At 35.7% G+C, this 19,906-nt stretch overlaps 1 protein-coding gene across 1 annotated transcript in view; it reads left to right on the plus strand.

The window, feature by feature from the left end:
• Positions 1 to 19,906, plus strand: part of CFAP47 (cilia and flagella associated protein 47) — a 390,193-nt gene that overhangs the window by 74,946 nt on the left and 295,341 nt on the right. Inside the window, exon 22 of the mRNA XM_066357757.1 lies at positions 1,736 to 1,823. Within this exon, the coding sequence (XP_066213854.1) occupies positions 1,736 to 1,823 (88 nt within the window). The remainder of the gene's footprint in view (positions 1 to 1,735; positions 1,824 to 19,906) is intronic.

The following is a 19,906-nucleotide window of genomic DNA, read 5'->3' on the forward strand; positions in this document are numbered from 1 at the left end:
CAGAGGAGCAAGGGGAACTAGCTGAATCAGCCTGTCGAGGTCAGGACAGAGCAGAAGAGCAGAACAGAGCAGAGAAAGATGACTGTTAGATCTACATGACAAATGGAGACTGCCCCTAACAGTAGGTGGGGAGGATAAAGAATTGGATTATTGTCATATAACATGGTGATGCTATAAGATCAGTACATAGTGCTAAGGGAGCATATGCTAGGGAAAAGTAGCCAGAAAACAGCAATAAGAAAAGATATTTTGGAGAATTTGATGCATAGTTTGTGTCTTGGAGGAGATTCACAAGAAAAGGGGATATGTGAAAGAATGCAATTAAAAGCCTAGAAATGAGTCAGTATAGAAGGTAGTACAGGTTATCTAGAGCATTAAGGGGGCAAAATGGAGGGGCAGGTGAGACCCAGGTTACTAAGGGTCTTTTCTGGACTGTTACCTTAGATGTTAGGCTGCTCCATTTAAAGACTTATCTCTAGCCAATGGTGTGGTTAGGCTCACACCCTATTAATTTTCCTTTTCGGTGGGGAAAGGGAGGTGTGGGAAGGGAAAGACCAGAGACGGGGAGATCAGTTGGGTGTTGTGGTCATACACGTGAAATGTGATGAGAGCCTAAACTCAGGTCGTGATAGCGATGGGAAGGTGGAGAGTACAAAGGTACTGATGATTTAGACAGGCTCTGCCTTGGTTACTGAGTGGACATAGATAGTAGGGAAGAGGAGGAAGTCTCCAATCACTACTGGTTTTTGACACTGAAAGGTGGATGACTAGAGAGGTACAATTCATAGTGATATAGTGCAGGAAGAGCAGGTTTAGGCAAACATACTGTGTTTGAGGAGATTGTGGAATAGCCCAGAAATAATAACAGTAGGCAATCTGAAATAACTATGAAATCTATATTCATTTTTCAAAAAAGTCTGAACGTTGAAACTTTCGTGGTTTTAACACTTTGCTGTCACTGACTGGTCTGTATACTTTCATGCACCTTGTTCAGTGGATCACAGAGAGTTCTTGGTTGTTCTGCAGAACTACTTTGCAAAGTGCCTTTCTTTCCTCAATTCTGCCTTAGCCCTAGCTCAAGCGTCCCCTCTAAGCCATTGCATCACTTTTCAAATGCTCTCTCTGCCCCTATGCCTTTCTCTTCATACTTATTCGAGAGTGGTCTCCTAAAACAGAGATCTTATCACATCTCTTCTTAAAAATCTTTCCTGATCCTCTACTGCCAATAACATTGTTCTTCAGATGCCTGCTGCTGATACAGTATTGGAAGTATGTAAGCTGACCTCAGTAATGAATATCAATTTGTAATAAAGTCTGTATTTAAAATGGCCTGAAAATGTATCCTACTACTATAAGTATTTGAACACTTAAATGCTCTTTGTTGGCTAATTCGACTTGGTTTTTCACATGATGGCTTCATGGTTAATTGATAAAGTGACTTGGAGGACAGGAAAGGGTGAGATTCATTTAGGTCTGACTCCACTTTGTCTTTCTAGCCACCTCATCCATCACAGGCTCCATCAGCTCTCTGCCGCCACCAGACTCCGTCTTGCATGTCCTCCCAGTGGCACTGGGCTTCCCTTCTAGGGTGGTTCCTCTTCTTTCTTTGCTGCCTGAGATCTTACCTTCTTTTTAAAATAAGCTTCAGCCTTCTCTGTCCTGTGAGTCATTAATCCCATCCTCTACCCCGTCCAGTTGTTTGGAATTGTTTTTAAATTTTTTTCCGTATTTTCAGGACATTGTTTAAGTTTTATTATAGCACTAACCAATTGCCGCCTTGTGTCAGAAAGGGCTGTGTACCTGTTTGTCTCCCCTCGTCCACTGTGAGCTGCATGGGGTTAAGGGCTACATCTGTACTTTTTGTTTGCTATTAGAGTTGTCCAGGATAGTGTGTGTACATTATAAACACTCAAATACTTACTGAAGCTATCTTAGATTATTGCATTTCACGAACTACATGTTTATATACACTGCTCACGAAAATTAGGGGATATTTTATAGCTTCATATTCATTTTGAAATATCCCCTAATTTTTGTGGGCAGTCTATATTCCAAATATATTTATGAATATTGATTTATTTATCCATTTTTGTTAGGTCTTCTATGTTCTAGACCTACATCTGTTCTAGGTGGATATTCTTTGCTCTGCAACACGTGCATCTTTTTCCATCACTGACAATATTTGTATTAATATAAACTTTAATGACCTTTGCATTATCAAGATGAGTAAAACTGAGTAGGATGAATGAGGGTGGAATAAGTTATTAAAGGTCATTTCTAAACAGGGATAATCGAAATTATTATTTCTTGGCATGACCTGAAAATTTTAGGGAGAAAAAAGAATTTAAAATTGTTTAGATGAGGACAGCGGTTCTACTCTTAACGTGATCTTTCAGGAAATTGTTAGAAGTTAATTTCAATGGTTACACTTTTTGAACCTGAATTTTGCATTATTGTTGAGCAACTGTGTCTGTATATTCACCCAGTGCTTTTGTACTATTTTGTCAAGAGTGTTCTTGTATAAAATTGTGTTTCTCTTCTTTGCGGACTCTTTGCAGGCGTCCCCAAACTACGGCCCGCGGGCCGCAATTTGGCCCCATAAGGCCATTTATCCAGCTCCTGCCGCACTTCCAGAAGGGGCAACTCTCTCATTGGTGGTCAGTGAGAGGAGCACTGTATGTGGGAGCCCTCCAATGGTCTGAGGGACAGTGAACTGGCCCCCTGTGTAAAAAGTTTGGGGACCCCTGCAAGGCATCAGAGGAGGTCAGAGTGTTCCCTGCTCTGTCTTCACTGGAAAAGGCATCTCCCAATGTTCTCAGACCTGAGTAGTCAGTCACATAATCATACCCTTTATTCCTTTCTACATTCATCTGAATAGGATTGTGATGTGCTTCTCGAGCTTTGCAGGATTTAAAAGCTGGGTTTACTGTTTGTTTTGCTGATTGCATGCATATTATCAATAGCTCCGTGTTTGGATATCAGGTTTGCGGACTAGAATTTTGGCATTTAGAGTGATCCTGTAACCCAGCAACCTTACACAGCCCTGCACAGATATTTTAGCTGCTACTTTTTGATTGTTAACACATTGGTGAGATTTCTCAGTGTTTCATTTTTACATTTAACAATGGTGTTAACTGTATGTTTCTGGCTTCTTTTACATGTACTTTTTCCTGTCTTATAGTGAAACACACAGATCCCGAACGTCCTGATGTGTATTTTTTAGAGTTAGAAGAGCACACATCCATGGAATGCGGCATAATATTTTCTCCCAGAGAAGTAAGTTCAATTTTCCATTACTGATATTACTGGAGAGTGGTGGAGTTATAGATAATTATAACCAAGAAGCTATCAAAGATCACCTAAGTTCTTTTTGTAGTGGGTCTTTTTCTCACTTGTGAGCATGCCTGGATTTACCCTTGGATTCAGGAAAATGATTGTTAGAGGTGTCTGGCTTGTACTTACAGTGTCTCAAGTGGTGCTCAGGGCACGCACAAGGAACCTATAGTCCTGTTGTCCCAGTTATGCTGTCTAGAAAATTCAAGATATGACATGTATGAAGGAGAGGGAAGTTGAGGCTAATTCTATAATCACTTACATTTGAGCCAGTGTGTCCTTTGTAGTTATACTTAAGTGGGGTATGCTAAATGCTCTTTGAATCACTAATTGAAATTACTATAGATTTGCTGTGAAGATTTAGGAGAGGTGGCTCTGATACTTTTTTTAATAGTGTTCCTTGATGTTTAATGATTTAAAAACCACCACAACAATAGCAAACAAAGAATCAAAGAAAACATCTTCCCTAGAATGTGCCCAGGGGAAAAGAGTACCACTGGCAAAACTTCAGGGGATATCTCTGATATATTTTTGCTTCAGAGTTTCTGCAGCAGAAGTGCCAAGGAGAGAGCTTCTCTCTACGTGATATGTTGAGGTGTGTTGGTATCTTCCCAAACAAGAATCAAGCTTATTTATAGCAATTAGGATATAAAACTATGTCAAACTTTTTTTTTTCTTTTTTCCGAAGCTGGAAACGGGGAGGCAGACAAACTCCCGCATGCGCCCGACTGGGATCCACCCGGCATGCCCACCAGGGGGCGATACTCCGCCCCTCCGGGGCGTCTCTCTGTCTCATCCAGAGCCACTCTAGCGCCTGAGGCAGAGGCCACAGAGCCATCCCCAGCGCCCGGGCCATCTTTGCTCCAATGGAGCCTTGGCTGCGGGAGGGGAAGAGAGAGACAGAGAGGAAGGAGAGGGGGAGGGGTGGAGAAGCAGATGGGCGCCTCTCCTGTGTGCCCTGGCCGGGAATCGAACCTGGGACTCCTGCACGCCAGGCCGACACTCTACCGCTGAGCCAACCGGCCAGGGCCTCAAACTTTTTTTTGTATTCCAACTTAAGTAGCATGATGCCTTGTATCCAATAGATCTAGAACAGAATGAACTAAGTGAAAATAATAACTCAAAAAAAGGATTTGAATATTAAGTGCTATTTTTAATAATTCACTTTTAATAATGGTACTAAATTACAGAGTCTACTGAAATTGAAATTTTATGTTAGGAGAGTGATAGCTATTTACCTTTCAGGAAGAAAAAGTAAAGAAAATTTGAGGACATTTTGAGATTTAAGAAAATGCTAGGAATTAGTTTTGCCTTCTTAAGTACAATACGTTAGCTGGGATCTGTTCTGTGGGCGTTGTGCACATGTGATTCCCATGGAATGATATTGTCTACAGAGTTCACTCTTGTGTATGTTCTAGTTTTAGACAAGCATAAAGGATGAGGTAGCAAAGGCTACTTTTATGACATTAAAGACAATTAAATTTTTATATCTTATATACAACATTAAATGTGCTAAGATGTATACTAATACTCAATTCCCATAGGTTTGGTTTAAAGAAATTATTTATCTATATTAATGAACAGTGATATTTAGGTAGATACTCTTTAGCAGGTTTTTCAAGATGAGAGAGAACATGTTTGCTTCTTTTGAAAGTCTTCTTATGAATATTTTTCTTTGGCCTAATTTAGGCTATCAGATGTCAGAATACAAATGTTCTCTAGATTTTCTTTTAACCATTTCAGCAAGGATTTTAAAGTGCACTAAATATTGATGAAATATTACAATTATTTATTGAATAATACAGTCTCTCATTTGTCTTTCTGATTTAAACAAAAAGCTAATTAAATTATTTGAAGAGATTCAGAGGATGTTTATCTTTTTAATTTTTGCGGTGTTCTAGATTCTTTCAAAGCATACTTAACTCTCACATAACCCAACCAATTGCAAGTTTTGTCAGCATCAAGTTATATTGTAATCTTGCATATCAATGATAATGCCCTCCTCATTGTTAAAGTAGATGGCTAAAATTAGATGGGAAGTTAAGAAAAGCAGAAAGAAAATATAAAAAAATAAATTATAATACTTTACAATGACCCCTGGGTTATATTTTGGGGTAGCTCTGTTTGACTCCCCTTCCTTCTATCTGTTTACCTATATTTCTACAGTTGTAATTGTAATGAAATCATACTTTATAAACTATTTTTAACCTACATTTTTGTTACATGTGTCAATTAAAGTATTATGAATTGCTTTTTGTGTCATTAAGTATTCAGAATACAAAAGTATTCTTTTAGGGATGAATATTGTACTTTATGGCTATGCTATATATATAGTTACCTAACTAATCCTTCTTGTACACTTATAATTTTTGCATATTTTGTTTTTATAAATTATACCATAAGAAACATTCTTGTAGGTAAAAATTTGCTTTCACATTGTATGTTTTCATTATATTGTCCTAGATGTGGAATAGTTGGGTCAAACTGCACATATTTTAGGCTGTTGATATGTATTGTAAATTGCTGTCCAAAAAGGTTATAGCAGTTACATTATCCACCAGTAACAGTGTAAAATTTTTCTTGTCTTCTTTCTTTGTAGAGAGGTTGCATCATTATATATCTATGCATATATAATGTTCACCTAATCTGATAAGTGAAAGATGAATTTTAAATTGAATTTCTTTGATTACTCTTGTGTAACAAATCACTCTGCAACAGTAATGATTTATTTGCTAATAATTTGGCTCGGTTGGTACTATTGAAATTCTGTTAACTCTGGTAGGATAAGTAACCTCTATTCTTTTCTTTTGAAGGTATTATTGGCCATTTTTTCTGCTTCATTTTACTGATAAACTTTGAAATAATTTTCTCAAGTTTATAGCTAAACGTTCTGTGGGTATTTTGATTTGTATTTCCTTAAGTTAATACAAAATTTGGAGGGAAGTAATTTCTATACACAACTGAGCTTCCTGTTCAGAAATAAGATATGCCTTTTATTTTATTAACACATCTTCTGCTCAGCAAATTTTTGAAATATTTTAAACTAATTTTTTGTGCTGTTTAGGGTAGTATAAATGTTTAAGTTGTATATATTTTTATGCTCTTATGTATTGAAAATAAATGTTACTGAGAATGATGTAAAACTGTGCATTTTACTTTAAACTTCAATTACTTTTAATTATCTTTCAATTTGTTTTAGATTTTTCGGGAATACTCTTATAGACTGCAAATATTATTGTGTCTTCTATTTTAATAGTTACAGTTCTTACCTAACTTTTTATTACATTGTGTATAATTTCCAAAACAAGGTCAAATTATTTTTTTGGCTTATCTTATTCCTGATTTTCTGTGAAGCAATATAGTGTTTTAAGCCCATGTTGGGGAATATCTTTCTAGTACTAATTTAACACAAATTTTAAACCAGAGTAGAATAAATTAAAATTTTCTAGTTAAATACCTGCATTCCATCAGTCATAATATTCAGTGGAGAAAAAACATATATAATTCAACATTATATTTGTAGCATTAATATATATTTTTGGAAGACATCAAGTTGTTAGTAATTATTACATGAGTGAATTAAATAACTGGGAGAAACCCTGCACATTCACTTCTTTTTTTGTGTGACAGAGACAGAGAGAGGGATAGATAGAGACAGACAGACATGAAGGGAGAGATGAGAAGCATCAATTCTTCATTGAGGCACCTTAGTTGTTCATTGATTGCTTTCTCATATGTGCCTTGATGGGGGGCTACAGCAGAGCAAGTAACACCTTGCTCAAACCAGCGACCTTGGGGGCAAGCCAGTGACCTTGTGCTTCAAGCCAGTGACCTTTGGGCTCAAGCCAGCAACTTTGGGTTCATGTCTCTGATCGCACCCTCAGGCCAGCAACTCCACGCTCAAGCTGGTGAGCCCGCACTCCAGCTGATGACCTTGGGATTTCGAATCTGTTTCCTCTGTGTCCCAGTCTGATGCTCCATCCCCTGTGCCACTGCCTGGTCAGGCATATTTAATTATCTTGATAATTACCAACATCATCAGCATCAACAATAGCAGCAGACATTCTTGAATGAAGCCCACAGTCATGCTCTGTGTTAAACCTCTATCATCACTTCAATCTTCCACTCCTATCATCCCTGAATTTGGGACCCAGAACTTGGACCAATGACAGTCAAGATTCAATAACCAATGACTCAGAAGTTAATCCATTATGTTTGCTCTTTATCTCAGTCATCCCTAAAGTGCAGCCCCATGTGAATAGAGTCTCATCCCTACTAACTCTGAGCTCCCTCACAGCAGGCTTTCTTTCCCTCCTTCTTACCCACTAGGATCCCCACATTTAAATAAGTCTTTGCTGTTTTTAGTCTTCTTTTTCCTTTGTGGTTTCTTCATATTATGAACATGACTATCTCTGTATAACCTTTCTGTGGATCTGGGTGTGGCTCTAGAGATAATCTTTTTTTTTTTCCCTGTGAGAAGAGGGGAGATAGAGAGACAAGATACCTGCATGCGCCCCAATCAGGATCCACCTGGCAACCCCCATCTGGAGCTGATGCTTTGCCCATCTGTGGCTGCTCACAACCGAGCTATTTTTAGTGCCTGAGATGGAGGCTCCACATGGCCATCCTCAGTGCCCAGGACCAATGTGCTTGAATCAATTGAGCCATGGCTACAGCAAGGGAAGAGAGAGAGAAAGAGAGAGAGAGACAGAGAAAGAGACGGTGAGGTTAAGAGGTGGAGAAGCAGATGTTCACTTCTCCTCTGTGCCCTGACCAGGAATCAAAGCTGGAACTTTCACATGCCAGGTCAGCGCTCTACCACTGAGCCAACCAGCCAAGGCCAATGTAATCATTTCTAGAAGCATTGAACCCTAGGTTGATTTTTCTAGCTGATCTTATATGTTAAAATGGCTGCTACTTTGAACTTTGTAGTGTGTGAGTTTACCACATCCCCTGACTCAGAATAATAATATCTGGAAATTGCTACCAGCCAAGCTAATTGTGTATTCTTCACTTCACATCTCTCATTTTCTGAGTGGTTTCAGTATCCATATGGGGGGGGGTCCATCCATAACCCTGGCCTTTCAGTTTCTTCTTTCCATGTTTCCATTGACCTCCTCCTCCTCCCTTCCTCTCCCTCAGCTTCTTCCATTGGGAGCCCATCTCCCTCCATCACAGTCAGATGATGATGGTTTAGAAACATATTTTTAGAGATTATTTGACTTTGAAATATGAGTTTATATTATAAAGAAAAAAATAAAAAAATAAAACAGTAGCCTAAAATATATATGTTAAAATACATATGATAGAACAAATGGTAAGAGGAAAAATAGAAATGAGACAAAATGTAACCAGTTGCTGATCATCAAGAAGAGATCCCAGGGGAAATAAGGTCAAGCAAAGTCTTTTGTGTCTTTTATTTTAAAGGCTGAAATATGAAAGCACGTAGTATATATGTACATAAAATATGTCTTTATTCAATTTGCTCCTTGACATCTGTGTGCTGGTGTCGTTACAAAATAGATTATCATGAGAATGAATTACTTGCTTGAATTTGTTAAAATAAATGAAACATCTGCGAAAATAAAACATGCTACAGTGCTTTTGCTGCTTTTATAATTCTGTTATGAGAATAGACTATTTACAAAAAAAATTTTATGTGACAGGAGATGGAATTGGCAGTGGTAGGGCCAGTGCCTTAATCTGTGTGGGCTGCTATAAACAAAATACCACAGAATGGATCGTTTTTAAACAACAGAAATTTATTTATTACAGTTCAGAGGCCAGAAGTTCAGGATCATGGTAAGATAGGGCCTTTCTCTGTGTCACAGACCTCTTGCTGTGTCCTCACGTGGTAGAAGAGGTTGAGCTCTGTGGGATCTCTTTTATAAGGCACTAACTTCATTCATGACTGCTCTACACTCCTGGCTTAAGCATCTCCTAAAGGCCTTATTGCTTCCTAATACTACCATCTTTGTGGTTTTAGAATTTTTACGTGTAAATGTTGGGGGGGGGCACTTTCAGACCATAGCAGCCAGCTAAAGTTAAATAAAAGCAAACTAAAAACCCAGGTGTTTTACCTGGTGAGGTAATATGCATGACTGGAGCTGTAAGTGTAACCCTTTTATTAGCTCTTTATTTAAAAGTTTTCAGATTGTCAGCATTGGCTTTCTAAGTATATATACCTCTGAAACCATTAGTGTTTGTTTTCATTATCTTGGAAACTTAGATATGTCAGTGGTTTTGTTATTCTCCTTTTCTGCATTTAAAACATTTGCCATTCTTACCTGTTTTTCTCCTCCCCACCTACTGAAACTTGCCAAGAAATCAAAGAGCAACAGTTGCAAGATTCATATTTTAAAAATTATTTTAAACAGAAATAATGCTAGGTTTTAATAAAAAATCAACACATAGCTAAAAAAAATTAATGAGTCTTAAAAATGAATTTTGAAAGGGAGTAAAGAGACAAATATACAGTGACAGAAAATGATTTGACTTTGGGTGATAAGTACAAAACATAACCAACAATTCAAATGCTATAGAGAAGTTTACCTGAAACCTATGTATTCTTATTGATCAAGGTCACCCCTTTAAATTTAATTTTCTAAAAAAATTTTAAAAAAATGATTTTTGACCATTTCTATATTTTATAATTTAACTTCAAATACAGTAATAATTTCTATGTAAATATTTTATTTCTGACATTACTTCAGAAGAATTTTCAATTATTTTGTTAAATTTCTAATAAATTGCATAGTTTATTAAATTTACAGTTTCCAAAATGGATATCTGGGACTGGAGCCCCTTCCAGATCCTACTAACACATCCTCCCCCCGGTTCTTCAACTTTTAATTGATGAGCTCAGGATGAGGGAGGTAACTATCAGTTAGAATTCAAAGGTGTGGGACATTTCAATTTTCAAGTGAGCTGTTTGTCTTTCAGAGGCATCCATCTAAAAGGCAGGAGAATATTAGGAAGAAAGAATAGTTAAGCTATTAAAGCTCAATAAATAGAATAATTTCATGTGTGATCTTATATAATACACTCTCTCAATCATTTTGCAAAGATAGACTAGAGAACATTTTCTGTAGAACTTTAAGATCATCAAACTGTGGGTGCCTGAAGAATTTCTGGAAATCTCTGATTGACTTCTTCCTTTAAAATTTTTTAAATTAGGCCCTGGCCAGTGGCTCAGTGGAAAGAATCTCAGCCCAGCATATAAATGTCCCGGATTCAATTCAGGTCAAGGCACACAAGAGAAGTGACTATCTGCTTCTCTCCTCCTCCCTCTCCTGCTTCTCTCCTCCTTTTTTCTCCTGCAGCCAGTGGCTCGATTTGCTTGAGCATCAGCCCTGGGCACTAAGAATAGTTCAGTTGGTCCAAGTGTTAGCTTCAGGTACTGAGAATAGCTCGGTTGATTTGAGCATCACCCCGGAAGGGGGTTGCTGCTTGACAGATCCCAGTCAGGGTGCGTGTGGGACTCTGTCTCACTATCTCCCCTCCTCTCACTTAAGAAACATTTTTTTAATTAAAAAAATTTTTTTAAGATTCTATTCATTGATTTTACAGAGAGAGCAGGGTGGTGGAAATAAGAAGTTTCAACTCACAGTTGCATCACTTGAGTTGTTCATTGATTGCTTGTTTTATGTGCCTTGATCAGGCAAGCCTATGGTTTGAACCCGTGACTTCAGTGCTCCATTTTGACACTCTATCCACTGTGCCACCACAGGCCAAGCCTTCCTTAAGTTTTTAAAGAATAATTTATTGAAGGAAAACTTACAGAACATCAAATTAACCATTTTAAAACAACTCAGTGGCATTTTGTGCCTTTATAATATGGTATAACTACCCCCTCTGTCTCCTTTTAAAATATTTCCATCACTCCAAAGTCTTCCTGCCACTGAATCAGGAACGGAGAGGCACAAGACCAAGTAAAAATATCATAGAACGTTTCTACTATTTAAAAAATAAATAAATAAAAACAATCCCACAGCATTTATTGTCATCTCGTAAAACATACAGGTAATCAAATCCATATGAATAAATGTCTAAGATATACTTCAAACAAAGGACCACTAAAAACCACAAACTCTACTGCCTTCTCAACCATTTCTCGCTTCGTGAGTCATTTCTAGTTGGAGACACTTTGGAGAAGAATAATAATATCTCCTTTCATAGCATGATCATATGCAGGGTTTTTTTGTTTTTAATTTTTTTTTGTATTTTTCTGAAGCTGGAAACGGAGAGGCAGTCAGACAGACCCCCGCATGCGCCCGACCGGGATCCACCCGGCACGCCCACCATGGGGCGATGCTCTGCCCATCTGGGGCGTCGCTCTGTTGCAACCAGAGCCACTCTAGCGCCTGGAGCAGAGGCCAAGGAGCCATCCCCAGCACCTGGGCCATCTTTTGCTCCAATGTGGAGCCTCGGCTGCGGGAAGGGAAGAGAGAGACAGAGAGGAAGGAGAGGGGGAGGGGTGGAGAAGCAGATGGGTGCCTCTCCTGTGTGCCCTGGCCGGGAATCGAACCCGGGACTTCCGCACGCCAGGCCGACGCTCTACCACTGAGCCAACTGGCCAGAGCTGTTATTTTTTTTTAGTGCGAGAGAGAGAGACAGGTACAGAGAGGAAGGGAGTGAGGTGAGAAGCATCAACTGGTAGTTGCAGCACCTTATTTGTTCATTCATTATATGTGCTTTGATTGGGGGGGAGCTCCAGCCGAGCCAGTGGCCTTGGGTTCTAGCTAGTGACCATGGGGTCATGTCTATGACCCCACGCTCAAGCTGTTGAGCCCAGGCTGAAGCTGGATCAACCTGCACTCAAGCCAATGACCTTGGGGTTTCAAACCTGGGTCTTCAGCGTCCCAGGCCAATGCTCTATCCACTGCACCATCACCTAGTCAGGCAGTTGTTTTCTTGACTTTGTTTTAGAATCAATCTCTTCTGCATCAAGTATGAAGTTTTTTATATACTCATCAAAGCCAATGATACAGCCCTCTATCCACATACTCACTTGCTCATAAAGCCATACCTGAATCTGAGATCTGTTTTTCAAATATCTGAAGATGAGGTTGATGGGCTTCACCATCACTTTCTGCACTTTTTGGCCCTGGCCATAGTATGCCATGTTCGAGACTGACAAAGACCACACTAACCTGCATACTAACTCAGAAAGCTATTTCTGGTATTGCTTTACTACTATTTTTAAGTTGTCTTTTTCTTAAGTGTTCGCTTGGTTGCTCTAAGCCTTTGACTATTTTTCATAGTTCTAACAAAGTTGGTCCTGACAGCATATGCTTGCTTTCATTGTTTGTATGAAGGAATGCGCATTTGGAACTGGATATCCACCATTTGGCTGACGTTACCCTCTCCTTTTATTTTGTTGTGAGCCTTGAACATCAAAATTGTCTCAATTTCTTCTCCTTAATGCAGATTTGTGTTTTTATCAAAGCTAATCACAGAGACTTCATTTAAAACTGAGGGCTAGCACTATATAATTGTCAAGATGTTATGAATTTCTATTCATTCTTCTATGACTCATCCTGATTAGCTGCCTATATTATTAGTCTGATTTAGATTTTGAATCCAGATGTATAAAAATTAGAGCTAAGGAATGAACTTTCATTTTATTTATTTTTAAAATCAGTAAACTTCTGTGTCTATTATATGAGTATTGACAGAACTATGCAGTTGTATAGCAAATATGAAAATCAATAAGAACAGTTTAATCACCTTTTTTTAAATTTTTCATGTGCCTGTTGGTAAGTCAACTTGTCCCCTACCTCCGGTTCTTGGCAAACGCTGATCTTATTTTGTTTGTATAATTTTGTCTTTTCACTTGTATATTATATAAATGAATTAATAAGGTATATTGCCTTTTCAAGGTATGCTGCCTTTTCAGTCTGATGTCTCTTACTTAGAATAACTCATTTGAAATTCATCCATATTATTTATGTGTAACAGTAGTTCAGTCCATTTTGCTGTTAAGAATAATCTTGTATGGATTTGCCAAAGTTTTTTTTTATCCATTTACTATAAGGGAATTAGTTTTGTTTTCATGTTTTGACAATTATTAATAGGGCCACAATAAACATTTACATGCAGGTTTCTTTTGTTATGAATAAGTTTTCACTTCTCTTCGGTAAATGCCTAGGTTTGGGAATCCTGGGCCTTATTTTAAGTAAATATTTAATTTTCTAAGAAACTTGAAAACTGTTTTCCAAAATGACTATAGAGTTTTGCATTCCATCAGCAATGTGTAAATGTATTAGGTACTCATATCTTTATTAGCACTTGGTAATATCATCTGATTAGCAGATACTTGATCCTATCTAAAACGTCCATGGAAACTTTTGGTCCATAGTTTATATAAATCCTGCTCTTCTTCAAGATTGAAACTTTGTCTCACCTACCTCTAACGTCATGTGCCTTTACCACCTAGGCTACCGAAGCAAGAAGAGTTATTGTAATTGTCAGTACAGCTACAACACTATTATGTTCTATTGTTCCATTTATTGGAACAATAGAACATAATAGTATTTTTTATGTGTTAATTCTGTAAATGAAAAATAAAAATAAGTGTTATAGGCTGTTTCAACCCAGAGACTTTTTCTAAGCATAGATGTTTTGTACAGGAACAAATATCAGGGACCTTTTATTGTGGACCAAATGTTGCCATGTACTGTATGTTTTATAAGGGACCAAATGTCCTGCAGTGTGTCATTTTTGTTTAAGCCATTGTGATCGGCATGAAGTGTCATCTCCTTTGATTTCAATTTGTATTTCTCTATGGTCTGATGATGTGAAACATCTTTTCATGTGATAATATATGTATATTTTCTTTTATAAGTTGTTTTTTCAAATCTTTTACCTAGTTTTTCATTAGGTACTTTGTTTTTCATTGATCTTTGTGTGTTCTTTAGATATCTTGGATTTGGGGGATCAGAAATGTGTGTTTGGCTTCCAATTTTATTTTCTTAATATTATGTTTAAGAAAACATATTAATTTTGCTAAAGTACAATTTAATCATTTTTTCTTTCATAGATGATTTTTTTTTGTATTGCATTCCAGAAATCTTTGATCCTAACTAATAATCACAAATATTCTTTTCCTACATTTCTTCTACCAGGTTTATATAGTTAGATTTTATATTTATGTCTTTGGTTCATTTTTAATTAATAGAAATTATTTTTAAATATTATTATTTTTATTTTTAGGAATTAATTTTGGACTTATATAATAAAAGAAACCAAGTCTTATAATGAAAAATAGACTTTCAGTGTCACAAAATAATTTTCTTTATGAAACTTTTTTTAAGTGTTATTTTACTAAATCCATAGCTTTCCAGAACTTATATACATCTTGCATAACTGAAGCTTTGCATGCCTTGACCAGCATCTCCCCATTTCTCCCTCCCTGCAGCCCGTGGTAACTGCCATTCTACTTTCAGCTTCCATAGGTTTGACTGTATTAGATTCCATTAGTAAGTGAGATCGTACATTGTCTTTATGTACCTGGTTTATTTCCCTTAGCATAATGTCCTTCGGGTCCATCCATGTTGCTGCAAATGGCAGAATGTTATTCTATTTTTAAAGTTTAAAGTATTTCACTGCATGTATATACCACATTTTCATTATCCATTTATCCTTTCAAGGACACTTAGTTTATTTTCGTATCTTGACTATTACGTATAATGTTGTAATAAATACAGTGTGGGCATCTTTTTGTTAGGATGAATACCCAGAAGTAAGATTGCTTGGTAATATGATAGTGTGGATAACAATATTGTACTTTATACTTGAAATTTGCTAAGAAGGTCGATTTTAAGTGTTCTCATCGTGAAAAAAAAAAGACAAAAAGGTGACTGTGAGATGGATATGATCATAAGCTTAATTGTGGTGTTATTTCATTATGTGTATATATATGTGTGTATCAAATCATCAAGTTGTACATTTCACATATATAATAAAATATTATCACATATCTTTATAGCAAAATAGTCACAGAAGTAATGTACTTTTGTCTGTTAGGTGGCATCTTATCAATTTCACGTTCCAGTTCGAATTAATTTCTTCGACTCGTCAGATATTTACACTGAATATCACTTATCTAAAGTTCCTCTGCCTCCACAAAAAATACCTATTATTCGACCATGTTTCGTTCAAGCCACTGGTATGTAATATGAAATATCTAAATGATGTGCATAAGCCAAATATTTATACTTAAACAGCTAAAAGTTTAAGAAATCAGAATATGATATTTTAAAAAATATATAAGTACTAGAAAGTAAAATTATATGATTGCTGTGTGTTTCACTTAAATTTTGAGTCTGAGACTGAATTTTGATAAATAGTATGGATATAATTTCTATCAGTAACCCTTCTTTAAAAAATATAAGATATAATTTTTTAAGTCAGCTTAGTATTTTATTTATTGGGTGGGCAGTTTTTAAATGATTATATTAAAATTTAGATTATTAAAGTAAAGTACATCAGATATAAAATAAAAGGATAGAAATTTAATTGTAGAAAATATTTTCCCCACAAGGATGGGTTATGACAAACTTTATGTAAAAAAGGATAAATATATTAAATTTTTGAAATATTTCTTGAATATTCATTTACTCACTTTTTCCAGATATTTAAGTATAAAAACAATGTACTCTGCAAACCATACTTTTGAAAAGTGTTGGCTTTGTAGTTTATAATATATGCTTAAGTGTTTTTCAGAAAAGTTAAGTTTAGTCTATATTATCTGATACTATATTTTGTTTTTATAGTTCTGATATTGTCAATAATGAAATTGTGATGAGTTAATAATTATACTTGTCACCTAATAAAGGAAGCCTCATTTAAGGTAGCATATGCAAAATATTTATTTTGCTCCCCTTTAAAATACAGAATTAAGAATTAGCAGTTGGCAGGGAGGCTCCATGAAATTAGTGTTTCATCATTATGGAAAATTGAAAAATATAGAAATATCGTAAATGTTATCCGCAATGTGAATATTCAGGACACAATATTGTTAATATTTTGGTATATTACTTTTGTTTTTTACTTTACTTTTATCAGTTTATTTTTAACACAATTGGCATCTTATTGCCTATGTTAAGTTGAAATGTGTTACCTCTTAATATGAACTTTTACTTGGAAGTTATAGGCCCTTATTAAATATATAAATTAAGACTGGTAACTATTGCAGACTTTTTCATCCAGTTAGAATCTGTACTTAACCATAATCAGAGGCATTTAGGTTTTTTCTTTTTTCTTTTCTCTTTCTTCTCTTTTCTTTTACTCTCCTTCTCATTTCTTTTCTTTTATTATTTTTCTCTTTTTCTTTTTTCTTTCTTTTCTTTATTTAAAAATTTTATTTAGAAAATTAACTTTAACAGGTGACATTGATCTACAAGAATACACAAGTTTCAGATAATTATTTCTATCGCATTTGAACTGTTGATTGCATTGTGTGCCCATCACCCAAACTCAAATCATTTTCTGTCACCGTATACTTGTCCCTCCTTATACCCTTCCCCCACTTCCCCCCACATTCCCCTATCCCACATTCTCCTCCTCCTGGTCACCACTTCACTTTTATCTATGTCCATGAGTCTCAGTTTTATATCCCACCTATGTGTGAAATCATACAGTTCTTAACTTTTTCTGATTTACGTATTTCACTTACTATAGTAATGTTCTCAAATTCCATCCATGTTATCATAAATGCCACTATGTCATCATTTCTTATGGCTGAGTAGTATTCCATTGTATATATGTACCACATCTTCTTTATCCAATCCTTTATCAGGGACACTTTCACTTATAAGGAGAAAGGAAATATAAACAACTATCAAAAACCTCCCAGAAAACAAAAGTCCAAGACCAGATAGCTACACTAGTGTATTCTACCAAACATTCAAAGACATTTTGGTACCTATTCTTCTCAAAGTCTTCCAAAATATAGAAGAAGAAGTAATACTCCCTAACACATTTTACGAGGCCAACATAACCCCTCTACCAAACAAAACCTGGCAAGGACAATACACACACATACACACACACACAATAAAATTACAGACCAATATCTCTAACAAATACAGATGCAAAAATCCTAAACAAAATACTAGTAAAACGAATACAACAACACATTAAAAAATAATACATCACAATCAAACGGGATTCATGCCAGGAGCACAAGGATGGTTCAACATATGGAAATCGATCACCGTAATACACTACATCAACAAAACAAAGAACAAAATTCATATTATCCTATCAATTTGATACAGAAAAGACATTCGATAAAATAGAACATCCCTTTATGTTTTAAACACTCAACATAATAAAGACCATATATGACAAACCATCAGCTAATATACTGAATGGTGCAAAAATGAACGCTTTTTCTCTAAAATCAGAAACAAGACAAAATTGTCCACTCTCTCCACTCTTATTCAACATAGTTCCGGAAGTTTTAGCCAGAATAATCAAGAAAGAGTAAGAAATAAAAGACATCTATATCAGGAAAGAAGAAGTAAAGGTATCACTTTTTGCAGATGGCATGATCCAGTATATAGAAAACCCCAAAGACTTCACCAAAAAACTCTTAGAAACAATAAACCAATACAGTTAAGTCACAGATACAAAATCAATATACAAAAGTTTATTGCTTTCCTATATGCCAGCAGTGAAATTTTGGAAAATGAACTAAAAAAAAATTCCTTTTACAATAGCAACACAAAAAATAAAATTCTTAGGAATAAACTTAACAAAGGATGTGAAGGACCTATGTACTGAAAACTAAAAACGTTATTGAGAGAAACTGAAAAAGACACAGTGAAATGGAAAAATATTGCATATTCATGGATTGGAAGAATCAACATAGTTGAAATGGCCATATTGCCCAAAACAACATAGAAATTTAATGGAATTCCCATCAAAATCCCAATGTCATTTTTTTTTAACAAAATAGAACAAAAAATTACAAGCTTTGTATGGAACCATTAAAAAAACCCAAATAGACAAAGAAATCCTGAGAAAAAAGAATGAAGCCAGAGGTACCACACTAACTGACTTCAGATTATACTGCAGAGCCACAATAATCAAAATAGCATGGTGTTGGCAGAAAAACAGACATACGGACCAATAGAGCAGAATTGAGAGCCTGGAAATAAAACCACATATATATAGACAAATAATATTTTAGAAAGAAAGCCTCTTCCATAAATGGTGCTGAGAAAACTGGAAAGCCACATGCAAAATAATAAAACTAGATACAGTTTGTCCCCACAAAAATTAATCCAAAATGGATCAAAGACCTAAATATATCTGAAACAATAAATTACGTAGAAAAAACCTAGGTATTAAACTCATAGACCTTGGCCTTAGAGGACAGTTTATGAATTTGACCCCAAAGACAAAGGAAATAAAGGGAAAAATAAATGAATGGGACTATATTAAACTAAAAAGCTTCTGCATAGCGAAAGAAACTGACAACCAAACAAATAGGCGGTCATTTAAATGGGAGATGATTTTTGCAAACAACAGCTCTGATTAGGGATTGATATCCAAAATATATAAATAACTCAAAAAGCTCAGCAATGAACAAGCAAATAATCCAATTAAAAAGTGGGAAGAGGACCTGAACACATTAATTTTCTTATTAAAGTAAATATTGTACTAGTGAACTTTTTTATGTATGGTAAATTTTTCTATTTAAATTTTTTGCTTAATTACATTTATTAGGGTAACATTGGCTAATAACATTGTAACGTTCAGGTGTACGATTCTGTAATACATCATCTGTAGATTGTATTCTGTGCTCAGCACCCTAAGTCTAGTCTCCCTCCATCACATATTTGACCCCCTCTACCTTCTTCATCCACCCTCAGGCCTCTCTGTTAGCCCCCAAATATGTGTGATACCATATGGTTCTTTTTTTATTGAGATCATTTTTGTTGATTCTCTGAATTGGCTGCATTCCTTCTAAAGTATATACATATTAAAGCTCTTGATGAATGTTTCAAAAAGGCTTTCGTGAAGATTTGTCCTCTTTTGCCCCTCCTTCAGTACAAACTGTAACCAGCTTTGAAGTAAAGAAATTGGGTATCTTTCTATGTGATTAAAAGTATATTATTTCCATTTTTCTTTCATTAATTGCTTACAGATTACCGATTTCTATCTTTGCTATTATATATTTCTTATGTAAATTATATGTTCATGAACTTTGCCATTATCACTGAGATTTTGTATTCTCAGATGAATAGCAGTGCTTTCTCTGCAGTAGTTCTCCCTTATCCACAGGGGGATAAGTTCCAGGATTCCCAGTGGATGCATGAAACCACAAATAGTGCAGAATCCTATGTGTACTGTTTATTTCTGTACATACATACCTATGATAAAGTTTAATATATAAATTCAGCACCATGGAAGGTTAACAACAATAATGAAATAGAATAATTATAGCAATACACTATAATAAAAATTATATGAATGTGGCATATTGAGTAAAATAAGAGTTATGTGCACAGTGTGACACTGTGACAGTCGATCTGCTAGTTGTGATGGCTACTAAGTAACT

The sequence above is a fragment of the Saccopteryx leptura genome, chromosome X, assembly GCF_036850995.1.
Source record: "Saccopteryx leptura isolate mSacLep1 chromosome X, mSacLep1_pri_phased_curated, whole genome shotgun sequence".
Lineage (NCBI taxonomy): Eukaryota > Metazoa > Chordata > Mammalia > Chiroptera > Emballonuridae > Saccopteryx > Saccopteryx leptura.